General features: G+C 43.6%; 1 protein-coding gene across 1 annotated transcript; it reads left to right on the forward strand.

Annotated features, from left to right (window-relative positions):
- Nucleotides 1–983: 983 nt before the first annotated feature.
- FAS (Fas cell surface death receptor) lies at nt 984–22950 on the forward strand. The gene is made up of 9 exons (XM_074959983.1): nt 984–1159; nt 8039–8201; nt 9108–9245; nt 12570–12681; nt 18424–18482; nt 19028–19105; nt 19254–19327; nt 20670–20694; nt 21670–22950. The coding sequence occupies exons 1-9, from the start codon at nt 1124–1126 to the stop codon at nt 22026–22028; spliced, it is 1044 nt and encodes a 347-aa protein (XP_074816084.1). The 5' UTR covers nt 984–1123; the 3' UTR covers nt 22029–22950.
- The last annotated feature ends 2331 nt before the right edge of the window (nt 22951–25281 follow it).

Below are 25281 nucleotides of genomic sequence, written 5' to 3' on the forward strand. Positions count from 1 at the left end.
CAATGGGAGTTAGACAGCTCGGCATTTTGAAAATCCCACTAGGCAGCTATCTGCAATCATTATGTACCTACATGTAATAATTCGGCTTTAAGTCGCTTTCCCAAGGGTCACACAGGAACTCTGCAGCAGAGAACAAAACTGATCAGAGCACTTCAAGTCCCAGTCTAGCAGCCTAGCCAGTGCACTGCCCTTCCTCTGTAAATCTACATCACAGAGGTATTGTTCGCTTTAACTGATTCATTTTAAAATACCTAGGTCACTGTACATAAAGTGCTATAGGAGTACAATTTATTACTACCCCATAGATCACCACAGAACTGCCACTCAGATGCACCTGACGGCAAGACTATTCTGGACTGAGGCATCTGAAAGAGCATGGGCTGCCAACTCTGACTGAAGCTATTCTGGGAGATTTCCCCGCCCCTCCCCCCCCCCCCAAGGTTATGTCATTTTCTTAAAATATCCTATTAAAATCTCCTGGCTTGCTTTCAACTTCCCCGGGGGAGATCGATGGGGATTCCTGGAGACTCCAGGCCAATCCTAGAGGTTGGTAAGCCTAAGCATGTGGCCAGAGACATCTGGGACTCTTTCCAAAATAAGCTGGCCAGATAGAAGCATAGCAGGGCCCCGTTCAGGCGCAGGACCAGAGGACTCCAGGGCTAACGCCTAACGATGAGATCAATACAATTGTTTCCCGCTTGTCCACGAGCCCGCTGCTGGGGTGAGCAGGGAGCCCACATTGCACCTTGCAAAGCTGTAGCAACAACCCTTGGTGGCTACTGGGGGTAGGAGGATCCTCCCAAGTGCGGCTCTGCCCAGCTTCTCCGGGCCAGGCGGTCCTCTTGTGCTCCAGGCGCTCCCTACCCTACGCGGCGCTGCCTCCCTGCTTTCCTTCCCCCCGCCCAACCCCGGCGCTGGGCACGGGAGCGGGACGGGCGGCGCCTAACCCCGGAGGAGGAGCCTGCCCGGTGGCCGGCACAGCGCGGGGCGGGGCAGGTGCCGCAGCTGGGGACCAGTGCTCGATGCGCGCCCAGGGGGGACGGCGGCGAGGGCAGCTCCCCGGCGCCACGACTCACTTTCGCTTTGGAGGGCTTGCCCGGGCACCGCGCCGGCCGGCGGCAGCATGAGCGCAGGGCTCCTCTTCCTCCGCCTCGTCCTCGTAAGTCCCGTCTCGCCCGGGCCAGGCCGCCGGGCTGTCCGGGGAGGGGGCCAGGCGGGATTCCCGCGGCTCGGGCGGCCGCTTGTCCGTCTCCCCAGGGCTGCGCCTCTAGCGGGGCAACCTTCGCGGAGAGTCTCCGGCCCCGTATTTGCGCCGGTGTCTACCGGGGGCGCAGACAGCTGCCGGGGGAGGATGGTCAGGACTGGTCACTTCCCTCACTCTGCTGGGGTGCACAGCGCGGGGCAGAAACCAGCTTCCCGTCCTCAGGTAAAGCTCGCTGTCTCGCTCGCTGTCTCGCCTTCGACCAGAAACAATGATCGTTTCTGAGAAGCGAGATCAGGTAGAGATAAAGTCTTGCCTGCTGCGTGACACAACCGCAATAAACAGAAAGCATTCCTGCTTCCTTAAGTCTGGGGCCAATTGACTCAGAGACCATGTGAAGGAGACGGGGCTCGGAAATATTGGTTCCTAGAAGCGGTTTGATTTTGGGACTGTTTTAAAAAGACTAGTGAAGGAAGACTCCAGGTAGCCTGTAAAGGGAACTCCTCTATTCAGCTATACTTTTTTTCACTTTGGGTCTTTCTGTGGAGTGAAGCAATGCATTAAAACTGAAGTCTTTAGCTCCCTCACTTGTACTTAAGTTATAAAGTACACTACATGATACAATAGAGGACAAACTGAATGTTTTTCAGACTTGGTATAGGGCCCTCCTTTAGTTGGCTTACAAGTGAATTCCTATTTTTGGAGAGCTGCTGTTCTATTTTTGAAAGGTTTCAGAGTAGCAGCCCTGTTGGTCTATATCCGCAAAAAGAACAGGAGTATTTGTGGCACCTTAGAGACTAACAAATTTATTTGAGCCCACGAAAGCTTATGCTCAAATAAATTTGTTAGTCGCTAAGGTGCCACAAGTACTCCTGTTCTATTTTTGAAAATTGACATTTGCCAACACTACACAGTTGTCACATCTATTTCCTAGTATAAGAAAACTGTCCCAGCAGTTGGCAATTACTGATCCTTTAATGGTGATCCATGCAAACTGCACACTTGAGATGAAATTAAAAGATATTAATGGCCAAACTACTATTGATATCAGTTGGGAGCAGGATTTGGCCCTGAAAATGTGACATCCTCGGTTTATAAACTTATTTATTATGGCCCCAATCCTGCACACACTTAAGCACATTCTTGACTTTGCTACCATGAGCAGTCCTATTGAAATCAGCGAGACTGCTCCGGGTAGTAAAGTTAAGCATGTGCTTAAGTATTTGCAGGACTGGGATTTACCATTCCCTTCTTCCAGTCCAGGGAGATACACTGGACCTAAGACTCTTTCTGATGTTTCCTAGCATTTTGTCTGAGGACCATAACTCTATGAATTGTCCCTCGGTTACTGCTGTCAACTCTCTCAGAGATATGGTCTTGAATTTCATACGTAAGATCTTCCCACAGCATGGTTACGATTGGCACTGAATGATTGTTTGCGGAGCAGAGGCTAGTATTGAGATGATTGGTAGCAAAATTTTAACAGTAGATTTTATTCATCACTTGAGGGGTACAAAATTAATTTTGGCAATGCAGTTATGTGACTCAGTTTATACTGTGGAGCTTTACAACTGTGCCACTACACAAAACACCAAAATATAGATTAAATAGTATAGAGGATGCTTTACATCCAAACAGCGGAAGTGTAGGTTGTGTGTGTCAAAAGGGGAGAAACGCCTTCAGCACACCAATTGCAGAGACGTACTCTAAAAAAATCATGCTGAAATAGACATAATCACAGTCAAAAATAGATTTGCATCTATATCCTGAATTTATTTAGGTCAAACTGACAGTGGTGTAAACAAAACTTCTTCCCATCATCCCTTCCTTCAATATACACAATAGGCTGATGTTTCCATCTAAACCTGGCTCTCTGTCAAATCCCAGTCCCATTAGCTAGAGAGGAAGTAGCTCTCCCACAAACCTATTATTCCCTCTTCCCTGATTTTTCTAGCATATGATTTTACCACACTTAAAAAAAATAATAATTTTTTAAAAAGCCCTGCAGTATGTGTCTGGCTGATTAATGTACTTACACCCGAACATGAGAGTAGTTGGGTTTATTAGGCCTTGATCCTGAAAATGATTCCACAGAAGCAAACCCTTGCACTCATCGCACATCAGTTGCAGAAACGGATCCTTAAGCACGTAAGATCATGGTCCATCTTACCCAGTGCCTGTACCAGAGCTTCAGAGGGAGCATACAGAACAGGGCAATTATGGAGTGATCCACCCCTATTTTCCACTCCCATCTTTTGGTCGGTGGAGGTTTAGGATTGCCCCAAGCATGGGGCTGTGTCCCTGACCATCTTGGCTATTAGCCATTGATGGACCTATTCTCCTTGAAGTTATCCAGTCCTTTTTTAAACTCAGTGATACTTTAGCTATCACAACATCCCATGACAATAAGTTCCACCACTTAGTTGTGTGTTGCATGAAAAAGTACTTCCTCTCCTGCCTATTAATTTCATTAGGTGATGCCTAGTTTGATCAGGTGATCCTCCTTAGGCTCTTACTATTCCTTCTCTGTTACCAAAAGACTAATCATAGGCCTGTCCTCATATAAAAAGCAAAGCATAGACCATTTGAAAAAACAGCTGGCGGACACTCGTACAATGATGAGTGTGGTACCAGAACCTATATAAAACAGAATAGAGGAAAAACAACTAAATTTAATAGGAACAGATTTGGGTACCTTGAAAACAGCAAACTAATACTAGCCAATAATTTTCTAGTTCATATATTAAGGTCTTGTACATAATAAATAGCCAATTTCTGAGAATTTAGAAAAGACCTCTTAGAAGTTAAGGCCCTCACACTAAAGTGTTTGTTCCACCCATGATACTCCTTATGACTCTAATAATGCAAACATTTGTACACGTGCTTAAAATGAATGCACATAAATAGTCAGATTCAAGTCCATTGGATGACTCACGTGTAAAGTTAATCTTGTCATAAGTGTTTGCATAACTGGGTCTGTATTTGCACAATATGTTTACCTATTCTACTGCTAAGATGAATTTCTGTTTTCTCCTACTTTGACGCAATACACTGAACAACCAGGAAATGCTGAAAAGTGAACTGCAATATATTGTATACAAGAAAAAAAACAGATCATAAGCTTCCCTTGAATCTTCCATTTTGACATCCGGCCACAGAGTAGCAACAATGACATAGAAGCTGTTAGTGTTGCTGCAAGTCTTAACAATAGACAGTAATCATTAATAAATGTGCATTGAAAAAGAACTCCAAAAAATCCACAGAACACTCGTGTGATACAAGGATGTGTTGTTATCCCCACTGTACAGGTGGGGAAACTGAGATGAGATTAATGCCAACATTTTCAAATTTGACCTTGTTTGTGGGGACTAGGGTTTAGACCCCCATGAATCTGATTTCCAGTCTGATTACTGAACACACACAGATTCTATTAACCTCAGCACCACAGATACACAGATTCTAGGGGTTTTACACTACTGTAACTGTGTTGACTTCACAACATTAAACTCAATTCCTCTTTCTGGCCCTGCTGGTTCTCATGACTCAAGTGCGCTGAAAACTTTGGAACATGAGGAACTGTCACTTTGAGTGGTTGCTTCAGTGCAGTTCACTGATAACTGTGCATTTCATCTTTGTGTGAAAAAAGAAAAGGATAGATGAAAGAGAGCAAAAAGAGGAGGGAGTGGAAAGAGAAAAATGTGCTACTGGAAACTGGACCAGAGCACAGTTGCCAACTTTCACACAGTAAATAAGCCCCCCAACTTTCATAATAAGCCAAAAATTAAGCTAATCTCATTTCAAAACAAGGCCAAAACAAGCCAATCCCTAAGAACCCCAACACTCTATTTGACTAGATCGCCCCGGTGTGCAGTCTGGGACTGTGGTGGGCCTGCTGTGCACCCCTGACTTTCTCCCACCCTTGCCCCTGTTTGCCCCTTGCCCCTGCTTGCCAGGAGCCAATCAGAAAAAAAGAAGCAACAAGCTGCAAGCCCAAAACTAGCCACAAGCAATTCACAGGCCAATTAAGCCAAAAACAAGCCCAATTTCTGCTTGTTTTTTCGTGGGTTTGGCATGTCTGGTCCAGAGAGCACCTGCTATAGTAAGAAGTCTGCTTCATCTAAAAGAGTGCAAGGAAAGGATCCATTTGCCAAACAATATAAAATTACCACCTGTTTGACAGTTCCATCTTGATAGGATTAATGTAAGCTTTTTAATTTGCAAAAGAAAAAATTCATTAAAATAGCAAAAGAGGGATAAACTGTTCATAAAATCATCATTTGTGAGAGAACTACCAAGAGCAAACATCAGAACATAAACGAAACTTCCCACGTCTTGCTATCCAACACCAAAGCAAGGAAATCTCCTCTTCCCCTTTTTAAATTTCTTGAAAGCCCCTAATGAGCTATGTGCACTTGCTGCTGTGTGACTGATGCAAGAAGAGATGGGAGGTTTTGAATGGGTTAAAATTATGGCCCCAAATGAATAGATGCAGGTGTATGCTCCCATGTGGGGATGGGAAATTAATGAAAGAAGAGAATGGGTGACTGAGAGGAAGCAGAGAATTTATTTTAAACTTACTATTTAAGCAATTGTCCATCACTGTCTGGGTCTCACGTACAAATATTGTATGTATTATGACTATGGTAGGGTTAGAGCATTATGCCCCTCATAGTGTTTCCTCTGAAGTGTTCCCCCTGTGTAAGAGACCTGGGATATTGTCCACAAATCACACGGATCCCGGAGGAGCCACTAGGCCCTCAGTGGCTCTGCCTTGGCTCTGTAGGTAGCTTGACTTAATTGCCACACTGCCACGGATTCCCCAACTGATGCCTGCCATTGGAACCCACTTCTATGGCTCTGAAAGAAGGTTAATGCCTGAGCAGATCAATTGGAATTGATAATCTGGCCCAAATTATGATTTCTAAGGGTTTTTCTGGGGTTAGTTGCCCCTACTTATTTTGTTCCTACTGGATGTTCAGACTTTTAGTTTAAAAAATGACATTTGTGTTAGATTAGGAAAAGAACAAAAACAAGCCTCCATGAGTCATTCTAGGCTGAAAGCATACATTGTATACATCTGTTTGTATGAAAACAGATCCAAAAGCACCTATCATCCCCTTAATGCATGTGTGTACCTTCAGTTATTGTCACTGAGTGATATGGGTACTACTGAGGACATGAGTGGTTTCCCAAGCGTACCATCAAATTGTGTTAACGTTAGTGTTCCTTTTGTTGTTAGTAATGAAATTTTAATTTCAGAGGACTGAATATCATGTGGGAGTGGCAATTCCAAGGAGAATCAAAAGAAAAAAAATAAAGTGACTCTAGGATATAAAGAAATATTGTGGAAAATTTAGAATGTCACTTTGGGGATGAGGGGAAGCAAAAAAGGAAGAATATCAGATGTAGGGCAATGTATAAAGTTTCTGTGTGCAGTGCCTATATGATGCTACTTGAAAGACAGATCCTGAGAGGTAGTCCACACTTATTGTATTAGGAAGTACAGAATTATCTGGTAATAAATTGGTTCTATATATGTTACTACACATTATGTTTCTGTCTTTCCCTATTGTGTCAACAAGGGGGCGGTTTTGGTGGTTTTGAGGCGAGTTCTGAGTTCATGCATGCACGTAATAGAAGCTAGAAAGGTTTGTTAGTGTGGTTTTTGCGTAATCAGTTATTTGTTTTGCACGTGTCTGTCATTTAGAAAGTTATATTACAATAACCTATTTTATCCTGTTTTCTACCCCATTCTTTACACCTTTTTCTTTTCATGTTCATCTTGTATTTGCTCCTTCTCTAATGTCCTTCACTTTCTGTCCCTAGAACTAAATGGCATTTGTAGTAACACTATACATTTGGCTAACTGATTCTTGCTCCACTGTACACTCTCCCTGTGTTTATCTTTCTGTTCCACACTGTATCCTCCTTTTCTAAATGACAGCTGCTTGGCTTGATACTCTGGTGCTGGTTCTCCTCTCTCTCTCTCATTGGTGTTAATCAATATTACCTCCTCTGAATTGCTGGAACTGCAACTGTTACTGTTATAAAAGAGTAAAGGAGAGGAGAATTAGGCCCAGTGTGTCTGAGAATAAATATTTCTGGAACATGAACAGTTTCTCAGAGTAAGAATTTGACTTTAGGCACAGCCCTGAGCAAGGAATGATGGCTAGACTACATGCCCAAAGAGCTGCTCTGAGAAGCATTCTGACTCAGAAACCTCTCTGAGTCACAGCTCTCCTGTTTGTGGCCAGCATAATAATTTCCTTCAGGTCTACTCATAGTGTAGACCCATTTACACCTGTGCGCTGCACCTGTGGTCAGGATAGCCCAAGTAGATGGATTAAGGACAATTCTATTTCCATTTTACTTCCCTGAGCCTGTGTCAGACCTGCTAACCTACAGGTTTCCCCATGGACTGCAGGCTTCCAGACCCTTCTGTAGGTCCTAGCAAAGCAGTCTGTCAGAGCTGCTGCAAGCGCTGGGGGACACGGACACCCACATCCCTGCAATGCTTTTACAGCACTCGGAGCACTTCTGGCTCCCAGAGCCAATCGCCTCACAGGCCTGGAACGAGGCAATGATCCTGTCACTGCAGCATCTTTGTGTAGGGTGACCCCTGAGATATGGAACACACAATGAGATATTGTTTTCCCCCTTTCCCCTCCCCACCTCTCCTCCAACCCTTGCTGTGGGGTAATGCTCCCACGCCTTCATCCACTCCTCTCTCAGGGTCTAGTGCTACTGTGGCCCACTCTACAAGTAGCAGGAAGACAGGGTAGAAAGGCAGAGTGTGAGCAATTTTCCCACACCTATAATTTTACTCTTCTCTCCTAGGTGTTTGGTTGGACTATTGGATCACAGTGGGACAGTGATGTACCTGCTGCACACACGATATATGATAAGCTGTCTATAAAGAGGAATATTTCTAAAAGGGAACTTAAATGTGGAGAGAGAGAATATGCTGCAGAAAATATCTGCTGTAAGGAGTGTGCACCTGGTAGGTATCATTTTAAAATAATTTATTGAAAAATAAAGAAGTGAGTGGAAATGGCCACAGGCAGAACGGCATACTGCTTGATAAATACCCTACATAAGAGGTAGTCAATAGGTGGACTGTGAGCCAATTCTGGACCACTAGACACTTTTGAATGGATCCCAAAAATAAAAATAATTGACTACTCCTGCTCTACATGCTGTAGCTTCTACTGGGACACAGTGTTATAGGGCCTTCCTCTGGCCCCCAAGTGACAGGACTACATTGGCTTCATATTTTCATTCGGAAATCCCTTGGGCACTAAAAACTGTATTCTATGGATTGGTCTCTAACCTTCTTGTATTTATGCTGTTTCCCTAAAGATGTATATGATTATTCCATGCTATGCTAGCACTTTCACATGATCTGTTCCAAGCCTAGCTAGAATGCAGAATCTAGAAAACACACAAATATTTACTGAGTTCATGCCAATAACTTTCCATGGATTTCAGACAAGTCCGTGTAAGCTACTTGGATTCATAGAAAAGCACTGGGATATTGACATGCACAATTTTGAAGGAGGTAAAAAAGTGCATTCATGCTCTTTTGCCCACACAACTCCCCATTTATACCGTGAATGCATATTTTCATTGAACATATCACTTGTTTAGTAAATTTTCCTTCTTGTTTTTAATAATTAGAATTTTAAATCCAACCCTGAATATGCTACATTACCAAAAGACATGTACGGATAGATACCCATATAATTTATCTGTAGCATTTAGAAAGTGTTGATCCCGTCATTATTCATAAATCAGAAAGTTTAAGAGATGAAGAGAAATAGAAAATCTGAAGCAGATCTTCCAGCTGACAACTTCTGGGTAGAGATACTGCAACTTTCATTCTTCTTCTTTTTTTTTTTTTTAACAGGTTCATTTAAACTTGCTGATTGCACAAAGGACAACAAAACCTCAAATTGTAAAGCATGTGAAGAAGGATCAACATTCATGGATCATTACAATTCCCTCCATATGTGCAGAAGGTGCAAGTCATGTGACTCTGAACTTGGTATGTCTGTAAAATAGCAACTCAGGCAACAAAAACTGTCCGTAGGACAAGACGGGGGAGTTACCACAAGCTTTGAGTAAGGGATAGCATAAAATTATGATGTCCCAGGGAGAAAATTGTGGCAGAGTTACAATTCGTACCCTGGATCCCCTTTTCTCTGCAGGGGTGGAGGGAGTATGCCATGGCAGTGCTTTTCCTGAGCAATTGTTCAGGTGCACTGGTTGGCACTTTGAGAGGAAACAGAGTTAAGGCTCTGTCCACTCCACACCCACCTGTGTTGGAGGGCAAGTAGAAGTCTCTGGAGGTGGCTCTTTTGCCCACAGTGTGACATGTGATTTGGGTAGTTCACTATGACATTCCGGGGTGCAATCCAGACTAGTGAGGGGTTGTGTCACCACTTGCCTTGCAACGTTGGGTGCCTCACAATGCTATGGGCCCCTCACAAAGACAAACAGTGTGCAGGTCACACCCTCAGTATCTGTATATAGCTGCAGCCTGCCAGCAACACTCCAGTCAAACTCCAGCTTCCACTCGCCTTGGTTACCACTTGCAGGGTGGCCCCAACACGTTCCCAGTCCCACATTTTCCCCCAAAAATGTGTGTTCTATTCTGTCCAGCCCTCTCCTGAACAGTCAGGTATTATATATCCATTGCCTCTGTAAGTGGTCAAATCATAGGACTGGAAGGGACCTTGAGAGGTCATCTAGTCCAGTCCCCTGCACTTATGGTAGGACTAAATATTATCTAGACCATCCCTGACAGATGTTTGTCTAACCTGCTCTTAAAAATCTCCAATTATGGAGATTCCACAACCTCCCTAGGCAATTTATTCCAGAGCTTAACCACCCAGACAGGAATTTTTTCCTAATGTCCAACCTAAACCTCCTTTGCTGCAATTTAAGCCTATTGCTTCTTGTCCTATCGTCAGAGGTTAAGAAAAACAATTTTTCTCCCTCCTCCTTGTAACAACCTTTTACATACTCAGTTTAAACACAACACTGGATTAATTTTAATTTTGATTAAAGAATAAAACAAGTTTACTTAACTACAAAGAGATGGGTTCTTAAGTGAGTACAAGTATAAGGCATTAAAGTCAGAAATGGCTACAAGAAAAATAAAGATAAAATGCTTTCTGGTAACTACAAGTTAACAAACTAGACTTGGTTCAAGGTTCTTACCAAATGTTTCCAGCAACAGGGCTGACCAAAGTCTCAGGTCAGAACCCCTTCCAAAGTCCAAAGACTGCTTCTTTTGTCTCCTTAGATGAAAAAGCAAGAGAGAGATAGAAAGAGACTACCTGGGGTGTTTTTGCCCCCTCTCTTTTATAGTCCAGCCACCCTTTGAAATGCATTTTCGTCAGGGTTACCCCTAGATCAAGTACCTTCCAGCTGTGATGGTGGAGGCATGGGGTCTCGTGGTAAAAGAGGTTCCATGTTGGTTGTTAAAATGTGAATCGATCTGTTCCTGCCCCCCTCTTTGCTGCCAAAGTATGGCCACTTAAAAGTTGATGCCCAGTCAACTTTGATGACACTTGGCTAGAGGCATCAGCTTGTCCTTTGTCTTCGGGAAACTGGTTACCTACTCCCCAAACTTGTCTGGTAAACACATTTCAGTTGTAACTTCAGCTTATGTTCATAACTGTACCTATGTCATTATGTGCATTTCACTGTGATATGAGTGACCAGTGAGTTGTTAGTTTTCAAATAATACCTCACAAGGCATATTTTGTACAATGATTATTAGGGTCAGGTTATTAGGGATTATAGGGTCAGAATACAGGGGTGCAGTCGGTCACACTCACCTTATGCCCTGGAGTCCCTTTTTTGGCATTTACCTTGGCTCACAATCTGATCCTCAGTGAAACCATTTTAGATATATTCAAAGGTTTTCGGGTGTTAACAAAAGGTACACCAAAACCAATGTTTTTATTTAATACCTTGTTTACAGAAGTTACCTTGAATCGTTCCTTGTGATAAAAAACCCCACACACACTAGACAATGTGAGATACAACTTGATTTTCTCACAGACACACAGTTTTGAGTGTTTTAAAATGGACAAACACACCCATGACACAGAGCAACCATCTGGGAGAACAGAAACCTGTTCCCACTCTAGTCCTCGCTGAAGCAGGTTTGCAGCTGCTTCTTCTCAAACTCAGAGGTGCTGCATAAGCAACCCATAGTAGAATCTGTGCATAATATTATAAGAGGCATTTGAGGAAACCTGTTTGCAAGTGGCTGAGAGGGAGGCCACAAGTCACATCAAAGAGTTGAAAATCCTTAGTTTACAAAGAGTTTCCAATAAGGAATTGTTGTATTAATTTTAAATGAATTTAAACTTCATTTTAAAGTTATTAGAGGCTCAGGACCCTGAGCATCCAACAGGGTTTTGCACCTGATTGTGTCTGGCCCTCTGGCTGTGCAAGTGTGTGGGAGGGGGCACACAGAGCTTTCTCTTGCAGCCACATCACAACCCTTGGTGGCTGTTGAAATTGGCATTTTTAGGTGGGGGCTGGGGTTCAGTTCCAGCAGCATCTCTTTTCCTTTAATCTCTCTCAAGGTACTGACAAGGTCTCCACTCACTATCTGAGTGCATGCCTCACCAGGGACTCAAATGGTTGTCAGCTAAAGAAAATTATTTTTTAAAAGTCACCTTCAGATCTAGGTGTGTTACTGGTACTGTATGGGTATCTCTTGCTGTTATAAGATCTCCGCAGTCAGGTCAATCTCACTAGCCAATGATGGATAAAAGCTGACTTTAAATAGCAAGAGCTTAGTAGAAGAAAACTAAACTAGTTCAAACCAGGCCAAACAGAGTGACTTGGCACTGCCCAACTTGTCTGTTTTACTCAATGTCCAGTCCAAATAAGTAGACGGACATCAGGGAACTGCACCAGGGGATGATTCCAGCAGGAGATGCACAGGGAATCATTATAGAAGTGGCAACTGAATATGCAGGAGACCAGACCATTCATTATATAAAGTATCATAGAATGATGAATGAAAACAAAACAGCCAGTATTTTGTAATGTTATATACTAGTCCCCTTCCAGCAAAGCAAGTGCTTATTGTCAGCTCTTTTTCTTCGCAGCATGTGCTTGCAGAGGACTCCTTCCTTCCCTCCTCTTCCCAGTATCACACAATCAGAAGGAGCATGTAGAAAACAATATGGTGATGCTTGCTTTTATGACCAGCTCACATTGATGCATACAGCAATCGAGCTTAAAAGCAATAGGCCTGAGCATAGCATTTGCTAATGGTACACTAAAATAGTTAGAGTACCACCACCTTCTAATTGAAGAAAACTCTTGGGATTTATTTTAGGTTTCGAAGTTGCAGAAACTTGTACCGTCACTCAGAACACAAAATGCAGGTGTAAACAACACTACTTTTGCAATTCTCCTGACTCATGTCATCATTGCGACCCATGCAGCAAGTAAGTTTGAGGTCTTTATTATTTAACTATTCAAATGGTTTGTTGTTTAATGTGAATTATCCAGGCTCAGCCAGTTTTTCAATATCAATGTGGCCTCTAATGCATTGTTTAGATTAGGAAAGAAGTCAGTTTAGCTCACTTAACTCAATTGAAAATCCCACATCGACGTAAACACGGTTAAACACCTTTTAGCTCCATTTAGTGGTCAAGTTATAGCCTAACAAGGTTTTCAGATGAATTAAGCTAGTCCTATTGAACTCATTCATTTAGGGGAAAAAAGTACTTTTTTTTTCTAGTCTGGACAAGGCCTAAAATTTTATAGGTACCCATCTGCATGGATAGTTACCATAATTGTGTGCAAATATCTGTATGCATTTGAATGCACAAATCTGCGCACAAATTTAGAGGCCACTTTTAATAATTCCCACTCCAAGTTTTTTGAGCTTTGTCTTTGTGTATTCTGTTGGGGTAGACAGAAGATTATTCCATGTCAGGAGGTTATGGAATGATGGATTGGATGGGTGAGGAAGTAGAGTTGGAAGGTCTGGCAATACCAGAGGGTGACAGTCTGTAGAGAAAGAGAACTTCAGGGAAAGCAGCAGGTGCCTTTTATAGGATCTTCTGACAAATTCACTTGGACTCATACCTCTCTAATCTCCCCCCCAGGAAGTGACATCACTCATTTTAGAGAGACAAGATGGGTGAGGTAATATATTTGTCCAATAAAGGATATTGCATAACCCATCTTGTCTATCTAATATTCTGGTACCAGCACAGCTACAACAACACTGCATACATCTCATTTTAGTCACAAAGCAAGTATAGTGCATACAGAGTTGGGATTCCTTCATTTACTGATGAAAATTAATCTTCATCAGAAATCTAAAATTATGAAACTGAGGTTTTAGAGCGATTTTGTCTGAAGGAATCCCTCAGCGTTTTAGTTTTCTGGTATGAGTTTTCTAAATCTCTAATTTTGGGTCTTTGTCACACACTGACTGCATCCCACACTGGGGCCTTGGCAGATTGAGAAATGAGTTTGGTTCCTGTTCATAAACAGTCATGTAGCCCTGGTGCAACAGCAATTCTCTGTATGTCTACACTGCAATTAGACACTCACAGCTGGCCCATGCCAGCTGATTCAGGCTAAGGAGCTCAGGCTAAGAGGCTGTTTGATTGCAGTGTAGAAGTTTGGGCTCAGGCTGCAGCTCAGAGATCCTCCCACCTTGCAGGGTCCTAGACACAGGCTCCAGCCCTACTGTCTACACCACAGTTTAATAACCTCTTAGCCAGATTATTTTAGCCAGAGTCAGCTGGAGCAGGCCAGCCACAGGTGTCTAAGCGTACTGTAGGCATACCCTCTGTTTCCTGCTGCATGACTGTTTGATTACCAGATCTGTTGTGAATAAGGCCAGCATGCTTTTCAGTTTTATCAAGGTTTGCCTTATCCCCTCGCCCCCCGCCGCCCCAGCTATTAGTGGGTGTAGGCATAAAATCATAGAATATCAGGGTTGGAAGGGACCTCAGGAGGTCATCTAGTCCAACCCTCTGCTCAAAGCAGAACCAATTCCCAACTAAATCATCCCAGCCAGGGCTTTGTCAAGCCTGACCTTAAAAACTTCTAAGGAAGGAGATTCCACCACCTCCCTAGGTAACGCATTCCAGTGTTTCACCACCCTCCTAGTGAAAATTTTTCCTAATATGCAACCTAAACCTCCCCCACTGCAACTTGAGACCATTACTCCTTGTTCTGTCATCAGCTACCACTGAGAACAGTCTAGATCCATCCTCTTTGGAACTCCCTTTCAGGAAGTTGAAAGCAGCTATCAAATCCCCCCTCCTTCTTCTCTTCCGCAGACTAAACAATCCCAGTTCCCTCAGCCTCTCCTCATAAGTCATGTGTTCCAGTCCCCTAATCATTTTTGTTGCCCTCCGCTGGACGTTTTCCAATTTTTCCACATCCTTCTTGTAGTGTGGAGTCCAAAACTGGACACAGTACTCCACATGAGGCCTCACCAATGTCGAATAGAGGGGAACGATCACGTCCCTCGATCTGCTGGCAATGCCCCTACTTATACATCCCAAAATGTCATTGGCCTTCTTGGCAACAAGGGCACACTGTTGACTCATATCCAGCTTCTTGTCCACTGTAACCCCTAGTTCCTTTTCTGCAGAACTGCTGCCTAGCCATTCGGTCCCTAGTCTGTAGCGGAGCATGGGATTCTTCTGTCCTAAGTGCAGGACTCTGCACTTGTCCTTGTTGAACCTCATCAGATTTCTTTTGGCCCAATCCTCTAATTTGTCTAGGTCCCTCTGTATCCTATCCCTACCCTCCAGCATATCTACCTCTCCTCCCAGTTTACTGTCATCTGCAAACTTGCTGAGTGTGCAATCCACACCATCCTCCAGATCATTTATGAAGATATTGAACAAAACCGGCCCGAGGACCGACCCTTGGGGCACTCCACTGATCACTACCCGTTGAACCCGACAATCTAGCCAACTTTCTATCCACCTTATAGTCCATTCATCCAGCCCATACTTCTTTAACTTGCTGGCAAGAATAAAGTGGGAGACCGTGTCAAAAGCTTTGCTAAAGTCAAGGAACAACATGTCCACTGCTTTCCTCTCATCCACAGAGCCAGTTATCTCGTCATAGAAGGCAATTAGATTAGTCAGGCATGACTTGCCCTTGGTGAATCCATGCTGACTGTTCCTGGTCACTTTCCTCTCCTCTAAGTGCTTCAGAATTGATTCCTTGAAGACCTGTTCCATGATTTTTCCAGGGACTGAGGTGAGGCTGACTGGCCTGTAGTTCCCAGGATCCTCCTCCTTCCCTTTTTTAAAGATGGGCACTACATTAGCCTTTTTCCAGTCGTCCGGGACTTCTCCTATCGCCATGAGTTTTCAAAGATAATGGCCAATGGCTCTGCAATCACATCCGCCAACTCCTTTAGCACTCTCGGATGCAGCGCATCCAGCCGCATGGACTTGTGCTCATCCAGCTTTTCTAAATAGTCCCGAACCACTTCTTTCTCCACAGGGGGCTGGTCACCTCCTCCCCATGCTGAGCTGCCCAGTGCAGTAGTCTGGGAGCTGACCTTGTTCATGAAGACAGAGGCAAAAAAAGCATTGAGTACATTAGCTTTTTCCACATCCTCTGTCACTAGGTTGCCTCCCTCATTCAGTAAGGGGCCCACACTTTCCTTGACTTTCTTCTTGTTGCTAACATACCTGAAGAAACCCTTCTTGTTACTCTTAACATCTCTTGCTAGCTGCAACTCCAGCTGTGATTTGGCCTTCCTGATTTCACTCCTGCATGCCTGAGCAATATTTGTATACTCTTCCCTGGTCATATGTCCAACCTTCCACTTCTTGTAAGCTTCTTTTTTGTGTTTAAGATCAGCAAGGATTTCACTGTTAAGCCAAGCCGGTCGCCTGCCATATTTACTATTCTTTCTACATGTCGGGATGGTTTGTCCCTGTAACCTCAATAAGGATTCTTTAAAATACAGCCAGCTCTCCTGGACTCCTTTCCCCCTCATGTTATTCTCCCAGGGGATCCTGCCCATCAGTTCCCTGAGGGAGTCAAAGTCTGCTTTTCTGAAGTTCAGGGTCCATATTCTGCTCCTCTCCTTTCTTCCCTGTGTCAGGATCCTGAACTCTACTATCTCATGGTCACTGCCCCCCAGGTTCCCATCCCCTTTTGCTTCCCCTACTAATTCTTCCCGGTTTGTGAGCAGCAGGTCAAGAAGAGGTTTGCCCCTAGTTGGTTCCTCCAGTACTTGCACCAGGAAATTGTCCCCTACACTTTTCAAAAACTTCCTGGATTGTCTGTGCACAGCTGTATTGCTCTCCCAGCAGATATCAGGGTGATTGAAGTCTCCCATGAGAACCAGGGCCTGCGATCTAGTAACTTCTGTGAGTTGCCGGAATAAAGCCTCGTCCACCTCATCGCCCCTGGTCCGGTGGTCTATAGCAGACTCCCACCACGACATCACCCTTGTTGCTCACACTTCTAAACTTAATCCAGAGGCTCTCAGGTTTTTCTGCAGTTTCATACTTGAGCTCTGAGCAGTCATACTGCTCCCTTACATACAATGCAACTCCCCCACCTTTTCTTCCCTGCCTGTCCTTCCTGAACAGTTTATATCCATCCATGACAGTACTCCAGTCATGTGAGTTATCCCACCAAGTCTCTGTTATTCCAATCACATCATAATTCCTTGACTGTGCCAGGACTTCCAGTTCTCCCTGCTTGTTTCCCAGGCTTCTTGCATTTCTGTATAGGCACTTGAGATAACTCGCTGATCATCCCTCTTTCTCAGTATGAGGCAGGAGCCCTCCCCTCTCGCGCACTCCTGCTCGTGCTTCCTCCCGGTATCCAACTTCCCCACTTACCTCAGGGCTTTGGTCTCCTTCCCCCGGTGAACCTAGTTTAAAGCCCTCCTCACTAGGTTAGCCAGCCTGCTTGCGAAGATGCTCTTCCCTCTCTTCGTTAGGTGGAGCCCGTCTCTGCCTAGCACTCGTCCTTCTTGGAACACCATCCCATGGTCAAAGAATCCAAAGCCTTCTCTCCGACACCACCTGCGTAGCCATTTGTTGACTTCCACGATTCGACGGTCTCTACCCAGGCCTTTTTCTTCCACAGGGAGGATGGACGAGAAGACCACTTGCACCTCAAACTCCTTTATCCTTCTTCCCAGAGCCACGTAGTCTGCAGTGATCCGCTCAAGGTCATTCTTGGCAGTATCATTGGTGCCCACGTGGAGAAGCAGGAAGGGGTAGCGATCCGAGGGCTTGATGACTCTCGGCAGTCTCTCTGTCACATCGTGAATCCTAGCTCCTGGCAAGCAGCAGACTTCTCGGTTTTCCCGGTCAGGGCAGCAGATAGATGACTCGGTCCCCCTGAGGAGAGAGAGTCCCCGACCACCACCACCTGCCTCCTTCTTTTGGGAGCAGTGGTCGTGGAACCCCCAACCCTAGGACAGTGCATCTCATGCCTTCCAATCAGCGGAGTCTCCTTCTGTTCCCTTCCCTCAGATGTATCATCTAGTCCACCCTCCGCATTAGTACCTGTGGAGAGAACATGAAAACGGTTACTTACCTGTATCTGCGTTGCTGGTACGTGGACGCTCTCCTTTCTTCTTCTGGAGGTCACATGGTGCAATTGTGCTTTTGTTATTGGGCACCTTAATGGGTGGAACTGTTTCTGCCTCCCCAAAACCATTTCTTTCCTAATCTCTCCCTACTTTTAAAAAGCAAGTAAAAAACTTTATTCCAAAGGTGTTTGGGTTATTTTGAAGGAGCGCTGTTGGTCCTTTCTTTATTGCCTTTCTCTTCACTCCTTTTTTCCTATTAGGTTCCCTCCCTTCTTTTATCTTGCAGATATTTTTTGTTTTTATTGTGTTTCATTGGGTTTTATCTTGGCGTACAGCACCCTGAGCTGCTCACAAGGCCGTGCGGGTGCACCCTGTAAATAGTGGTATTAACATCATTTCATTATGACTTATAGGAAACGGGACAAGAATCCCTAGAGCCTAAATATAACAACATTGGAGGACTAGAGAGACACTTCTTCCTCCCTACTAAATTCAAAATTCCGATTTCTTACTATATTAAGCCAGCTGGTAACAGTGTGGGGGGCATGGATAACTTTGCCTTCTTTTTATGACAGATTGTGGTGTTTTTCTATTGTTAAATTACTATTAAATACATACATATTTTTCATATTTTCTCTAGGTGTGAAAATGGCGCAATTGAAAAAGTATGCACTCCGACCACAAATACCATATGCAAAAGTGAGAGTGAATTACTTAATCTTGGTATCTCCATAGGTAGAGTCAGTTGGATACAGCGGAATCAGCTATGCAGTGTAGGCCAGATTGTGTGTGTTAGGCCCAAGGTGGAGCAAGCATGGAGCTGCACCACCATATAAAATGCTTCCTGGGGACACCTGGTATGCAGGGGGAGCACACCCATGGCTGCACCAGGGTAGAACATGGCTTCCAGTCCATGACTGGTCAGTTCTGCTGGCTGGTATGGTGGGGTTGCCCCTTGTAGAGTGGCCTGTACCGCAGGGAACAGTAATGGGGAGCAGTCCCTGTTGGCAGGAGAGAACAGGAATCATTTTTGTGTCTTGCCCTGGCACAGGGATGCAAGGAGCAGAGAGGGAAGACTCCTTGCACCTCACCAGTCACCTCCCCAGACACAGCGCACATCTATACAAGGTCCTTCCACAGTCTGGCCTTTATAATCCTGTGAAGGGTTCCAAGTGTGTTGTTGTATTGCACTGATTTTCTGTGCTTTGCTTTTATGTAAATTTTACAATGCTCTAAATTATCAGGAAACTTCTGGTGGATTTATCTAGTGATTGGAATTGTCATCGCTATAGCATCACTATCAGCCGTAGCAGCGTACTGTTGTAAGTTGATTTCTTTTCTTCATCCATACTGTATACTGAATTGACTACTGCTTAATTAATCATAAGTCTCCTCTTTTAGGTGCTCCACTCTAGCACGGATACATACTATGCGCTGGTTTTTAAAATTCTTTGGCATGTTTTGTTTCAGACAAGAAGAAACGGAAGGATTTTGATGTGACCAATCAGATGCTGCCTCGGGTTGTCCACAAACCACCCACCTCTGTAGGTATCATTGCTTAGCATGGCTGAAATTCAGCTTGGTGCATGAGGCCCTCTGCACCACTTAAATCCACATTGGGGCTGTGTAGATTGTGGAGGCCTGTCCTCCCTTTACCCTCTGGCTTTATGTGAGGGAAGTGAACTTCACCACAGAGAGAAAGACACGTGGGAGAGTTCCAAACTATTTTTGCCAAGCAAATAACAGGATTTGTCCATGTGCTTCCTAACGAGCAGTTCTGAAAAAGAGAGTGTTTTGTATAGTACAATGTATATATGGAGAACAAGAAGAAGTTTTCAAACCCTCCTGTCCCAGCTACACACACACAAGCTAGGAAGGAAGTCAGGGATTTTATTCGAATCGCTCCACTCTTTCTGCCTGAGATAAAGTTGAAGCTTTTATCCCCTAAATAGTCCTATCTTTAAACACGTATTGTTCCTTAGAGTGGAAGGTGCTAGCAATGAGTGCCCAGCAGCTGAGGATAAGAGAGGACATTGTGTCATTCTGCTGTGACCCTCTCTACTCTCTCAGATAATCTATGAGCAGTACTGAAGGGCTCAGTTAATCCAGTTCTCTATGGCCAAAGGACAGTTGCAACACTGAGGGGACCATGAGGAAGCAGAGTGAGAGTTGGGGGTCAGAAGAGTTTTCTACAGAGGACCCTGGGGTGGGGGGGGGAATGTATTTCCTGGCCTGACTCATTAGGGTCAGATCATTACAGAAACATGCAAAAAGCGGCCCAAAGTTTGTGGGGGAAGAGGGGTTGAGCGTCATTTCTCCTCCCCGCCCCCAATGCTTGTCTGTGGGCTGTAGACAGGAAGGGTGTGGAGCTAGGGGAAGCTACCTTCTTGCAGCAGCATCTCTCTCCAGCCTAGTACAGAGCTCCTCACTTAGACAAAGGATCATTTCTCTCCTAAAGAATGTTCCATACATTGATTAAGCATTCTGAGTAGCTAAGATCCTGAAGTTCTTGTACTAGTCCGGTGACCCAAAAAGAGACCACCTTCATTTCTATTATTCAGTTTAAAATTGGCTAGTGCACTGTATTCTAAACATGGCCTGGCTACTAAAGAGAGGGGTCATTTATAAAGCTGAGAGAAAACTCCAAATTTCATGAAATCTAGCATTTTGCATAATTTGGTGTTTTAAAAAAAATTGGTAGTGGGAGCCCAACCCCACCCCCCCCACTAAGGTACAAAAGAGACTGTACCACTGAAAGAAGAAGAGAAGATGGGAATAAGTGAAAAAACAGAAAAAAAATCAATAATCAAGAAAAACTGGGGGGAAGGGCAGAGACTCTACAATCTGCAGGGCCTCCTTTACACTTTTTTCTTTATCTGTTTCCAGGAAGTGGAGCCTCTTGTGTACACAGGTATGAAATAACATTTTACTTTCTGTGTAGGAATGGTGAGAAATATGGTTTAGAAACCATGCAAGAATATATGTTTTGTTCAGTTTAATGCAAGGTCAGTCTCTGTTTCGAGGAGCTATCACTCCTCACTGATTTGTAACTCTCCTTATTAAATAAATGTCAGTTATGGGAACAAACCTCCAGTCCTAACTAAGACACAACACTCTTTTTTTTTTTTTTTTTTTTTTTAAAATCAAAGGAAGTTTTGCCTCAGTAAGGTCTGCAGACTCTGTGTTACTTGATTAATGTTAGCAGGAATTAGTTATTGAAAAACCCAAAATGTTTCTGCTTGGATAAGCACCCAACTGTTTTCCTGCTTGTTAAAAAAATTGTGAGTACATGCAGATTTTTGGAGACTTTGTCCCACAGGACTCTCTAACTAGGAAACCCTCTGGTGGTTCAGTAGATCCACTGGCAATCTTGTTGCCAGATCTCAGGTATTCATATATTCTAATCTCCTGGACTCTGCGGCTTCCAAAGCCAAAGGCATTCACCCTGTATTACAGATCAGGTAGTATTGAAATGTAGTCGTACGCAAAGCCCAGAAGATAGGCTTCTAGACACTGAACTATCAAGTGCATGAGTCCAGCAATGGAAGTATCATTATGGAGAGGTTCAGCGCCGAGCTAAGAGGATGCCAGAGGTGCTTGTCTGCTTGAGGAAGGGAAGGAGAAAGGGTCCTATAGAAAGATCCGAGCACTTATTTGAAGTCACAAGAAGGGGATATGGGTCCATACCTGAACATTTGAATTTTCTAACATAAGGGAAAGTGTAGAATGTTGACCCATTCCTACTGTGAAGTTCCCTGTAAAAGACTTAGGCTTGAAACTTGATCTGTTTTGAATAGGAAATGTGTAATCTATTTAAAACATGAAAAAGATCAGTAAAATACTAGTGCCATGAATTTGTGTTTTCAAATGTTATTTGTATTGTCAGATGTTGACCTGAGTGCCCACATTCCTGCTATTGTGGAGGTGATGACACTACCACAAGTCAAGGCTTTTGTTCGGAACCATGAAATCCCAGAACCTGCCATAGAGCAGACACTCCAGGACTATATAAATGATTCAACTGAGCAGAAAATCAAATTGTTCCATATGTGGTATCAACATCATGGAATGAAGGGGGCTTATGAAAATTTGATCATCAGCCTGAGAGAATTAAAAATGCGTGCTGTTGCTGATAAAATTGAGAAAAAATTGAATGCGGTCACTTTCAGCAGTCAGGAAAACGGAAGATCAAATGTCAATACTGCTGAGCAAAGCAGCACCCATTCTGATAGACATAATGTGTAGTCAGTGGAAAAATATTTCTAAACAGGTAAGTATTATTTTTATGTTGTAAATAACAAAGTTTTCAAAGACCGTTTCCTTCAGCACTTCTACCTGATTAAAGAAGAGGTGAGTGAACAAACACAGACAGCGTGGTTAACTTATGGAAATGCATCGATGTGCACTTCAGAGATTGAGATTTTGCTATCCTTTGTAAAGGACTGGGAACAGAGATTCTGGGAAGCATTCACTAAAAAAACAACAATATAGGAGTTCATGCAGAGGACTCACAATGCTTCTGTGTGTCACACAAAAAAACTCAGCCAACATTTTGGAATGAAGCTTTAGTTAAAGATTTATGGTCCCAGACAATGGATGATCTTTGTGTTTAGTTATGCTAAAATTATGGTTTATAGCTATTTTCCTTATGTAAAAGAATGAAAACTCTGGTGTTACGTTTACAATATTTTCAGCAAACACACTTAGGGGGAAAAAAAGGAATTCAGTTATTTTAAATTTAAAGACTAACTTTAATGTAATCTGTAAACATGTTAAAGATTTACTCACATGAGAAATCCCATTTAAAGTCAGTGGGGCTATTCACTTGTTATGTATTTGGAAGATGAATATACTTGTTTTTATAGATTACTTTAAATGATACTTTCAGTTGTGAAAGCATATGAACATGTACATATTTCATGAAAGCCCCCAAACTAACCACAGATGTGTGGGTGCAGATTATTACCTTCTACGATAATCATGATGGTCCCTTCTGGTCTTAAAAAAAAAATCCGTGAAATGAAATGCGATCTGTGCCTGTATATCTGAAGGACAGAACTGGGTCCTCAATTTTTAAAGGTCTGTCATACCAACTGCGATCTCTCCAAGGCCCAAATGTTTGATACTAGCTTTTCTAATGCAAAGATTTAAAGTAAGAACAAGCAGCAATAAAAGAAGAGCTTGAAATAGTATATGGTTCTTTCCTTTAATTTGTATAAATCGGCCTATAATAACCTCAGTTTCAAGATTTCAGATTCCTGATATCAGTAAACCTCAGGAATGAAAACTGAAAGCTCCATTCATCTCTGGACCATATGAAGCCCAGAAAGCTGAGCACCAGACCAATCTATTCAGCATGACTGGGCTGCCACATAGTTTATCAACCTCCAAAAGAATCTAGGGAACTGCAGGGCTACTCTGTGGAAGGAAAGGTTAATCTGTAAGCCTATGTTAGCGTCCTACTTCCTACAAACCAAAATTTCTTGTGCTGGAGCTATTTCCTTTTCTCCCTCTCTCCTAGGTCCCTTATATAGCTCCAGGAGCAAGTGAGGTACAAATATTTGCTACACTGTATCGCATCATTTGTCCATCATGTTAATTTTCTTGCATCCAGGTACAGCTGGCTGAAAAGAAAAGTAGTTACAAGGACTGTTTGTTGAGGGAAGTCTCCCACCTCTCATGACTCCTGTGGAGGGCTTCACCTTATCACTGAATTTGGGGAGTGTCCCCCTCTACTCACTGATTCCACGCAGCTTATTGGTAGTCTCCTGAGAATTTTTAGGTTGGTGAACGCTTCTCTTCTTCCTGACTGAGATTTTCTGGTCACATGATGCCTTTACTATTTTTTCTTTGACTCACTGCCCCTCAGTCCTCCAGCAGTAACTCCATTAGTCACACTCAGTGCACTGCCTAACACTGCTTCCATGAGCCACATTGCTACTAACGGCTCTTTGGCTACTCAAAGAGTATGGGCCTGTTTCTCCCCAGTCTGTACCTTATGCCTTTGCACCTATGCAGTCATTTACACTGGTTGTAGTGTAGATAAGTGGTTGTAATCAGAAAAGTAGCACTTTACCCAAATGTAAATGACTACAAGGGTGCAAGGCAAAGGAGCATCAGGTGCTGTGAATCAGATACAGGGCAGGCTTGTGCAGAGTGTAATGCTGAGACCAGTCTTAGGAGTCTGCTACTAATGAAATACAGTAAATCTTCCAGGATTGCATGACCTGGGAGGGCTGTGAAGGAAAGTTTGACCTGAATGGATCCCAGTGCTAAAGACAGGTTTGTGTGAAACAGATAAATTTGAGTTTAAAATGAGAGACAATCCTCTCAATAAGGTACGTTTGAGAAATTTCAGCCATTCGTGGTTCTGTCCATGGAGTTTTTATGGCTATAGAGCCTACAACTAGTTTAGGATCCACAACTACACCTCAATTCTTACATGGAATATGCCTGCTGAACTTTTGGAAACATCCCTTGACATGTGTGGAGCAAGACTTCACATCTAGCCCATGCTTATACATTCAGAATGACCAACCAATATGTATTAACGCCAATCAGCATGCCGATGTCAGAGACAGAGTGCCAAAACGCTCACAATCTTCCTCCCTTTATAGGAACCTCAAGTAGCCCTCTACTAATCGCAATGATAGCTAGGAGATAGATGATCTAACTTCTGCGTTCTGTATGTTGCACATGATCGGAAGAGTTGCTGGAGCTGAACGGCACACTGATACTATATGAATAATTAGTAATAAGTAACAAGATTGTTTGCCTTTGTCTGTGTACAGATCTCACACCCCCTGGGGCTGATTATGTCCCCCACTGCAGCCCTTTTATGCTGCTCTACTGCCATAAAGGGGATGGAATGCCCTCCTGGGAATTCCCCAATGCAGGGGTAGCATAGGGCTAGTATGGACTGTTCTACGCTACATTCCCATATAGTCCCAGTGTAGATGGAGGACAAGCAGGAGGGAGAGTGTGTGGCTGGAACATTCTGTAATCTGCCACGCCAACCCCTAGAGCAGGCCAGAATTAGGGAAGTACAAGAAGTAGCTTAAAGGCACATCTACATCTCCTCATCCTGGACTGTCATTCTGGCTTCACTTACAAGGAGATGCAGCACCGGCTATGGCTCCTTTTTATTGACAAGTGCAAGTTATGAGTGCCCATTTCTTGAGGCCTGAGTGGATCACACAGCTTGTCCAGTTTGGAACAGAGGGGCCTTAAAACGAACTTCTTACATTTGTAGTAGTGAACTCTAGTGTGAAATTGTGTATAGATACATTGGAATTTCCCAAAAAAGCACTGTCAGAAGGACTGTTTAAAACAAAAAGCCCCTGAGGAGTGAGTCATATTTTCCCTCTGAGAAGTCTGAAGATCTGAACCCAGAATACCATTAAGTCTGGTAGTCATTACTCTTTTAAACTGCAGCATGATGCTGCCGCAGATAGAGTGAATATACTAGCAGAGCGGTGGTGGGGTTTGTAACAATGAT

The sequence above is a fragment of the Natator depressus genome, chromosome 7 (assembly GCF_965152275.1).
Source record: "Natator depressus isolate rNatDep1 chromosome 7, rNatDep2.hap1, whole genome shotgun sequence".
Taxonomy (NCBI): Eukaryota; Metazoa; Chordata; order Testudines; family Cheloniidae; genus Natator; species Natator depressus.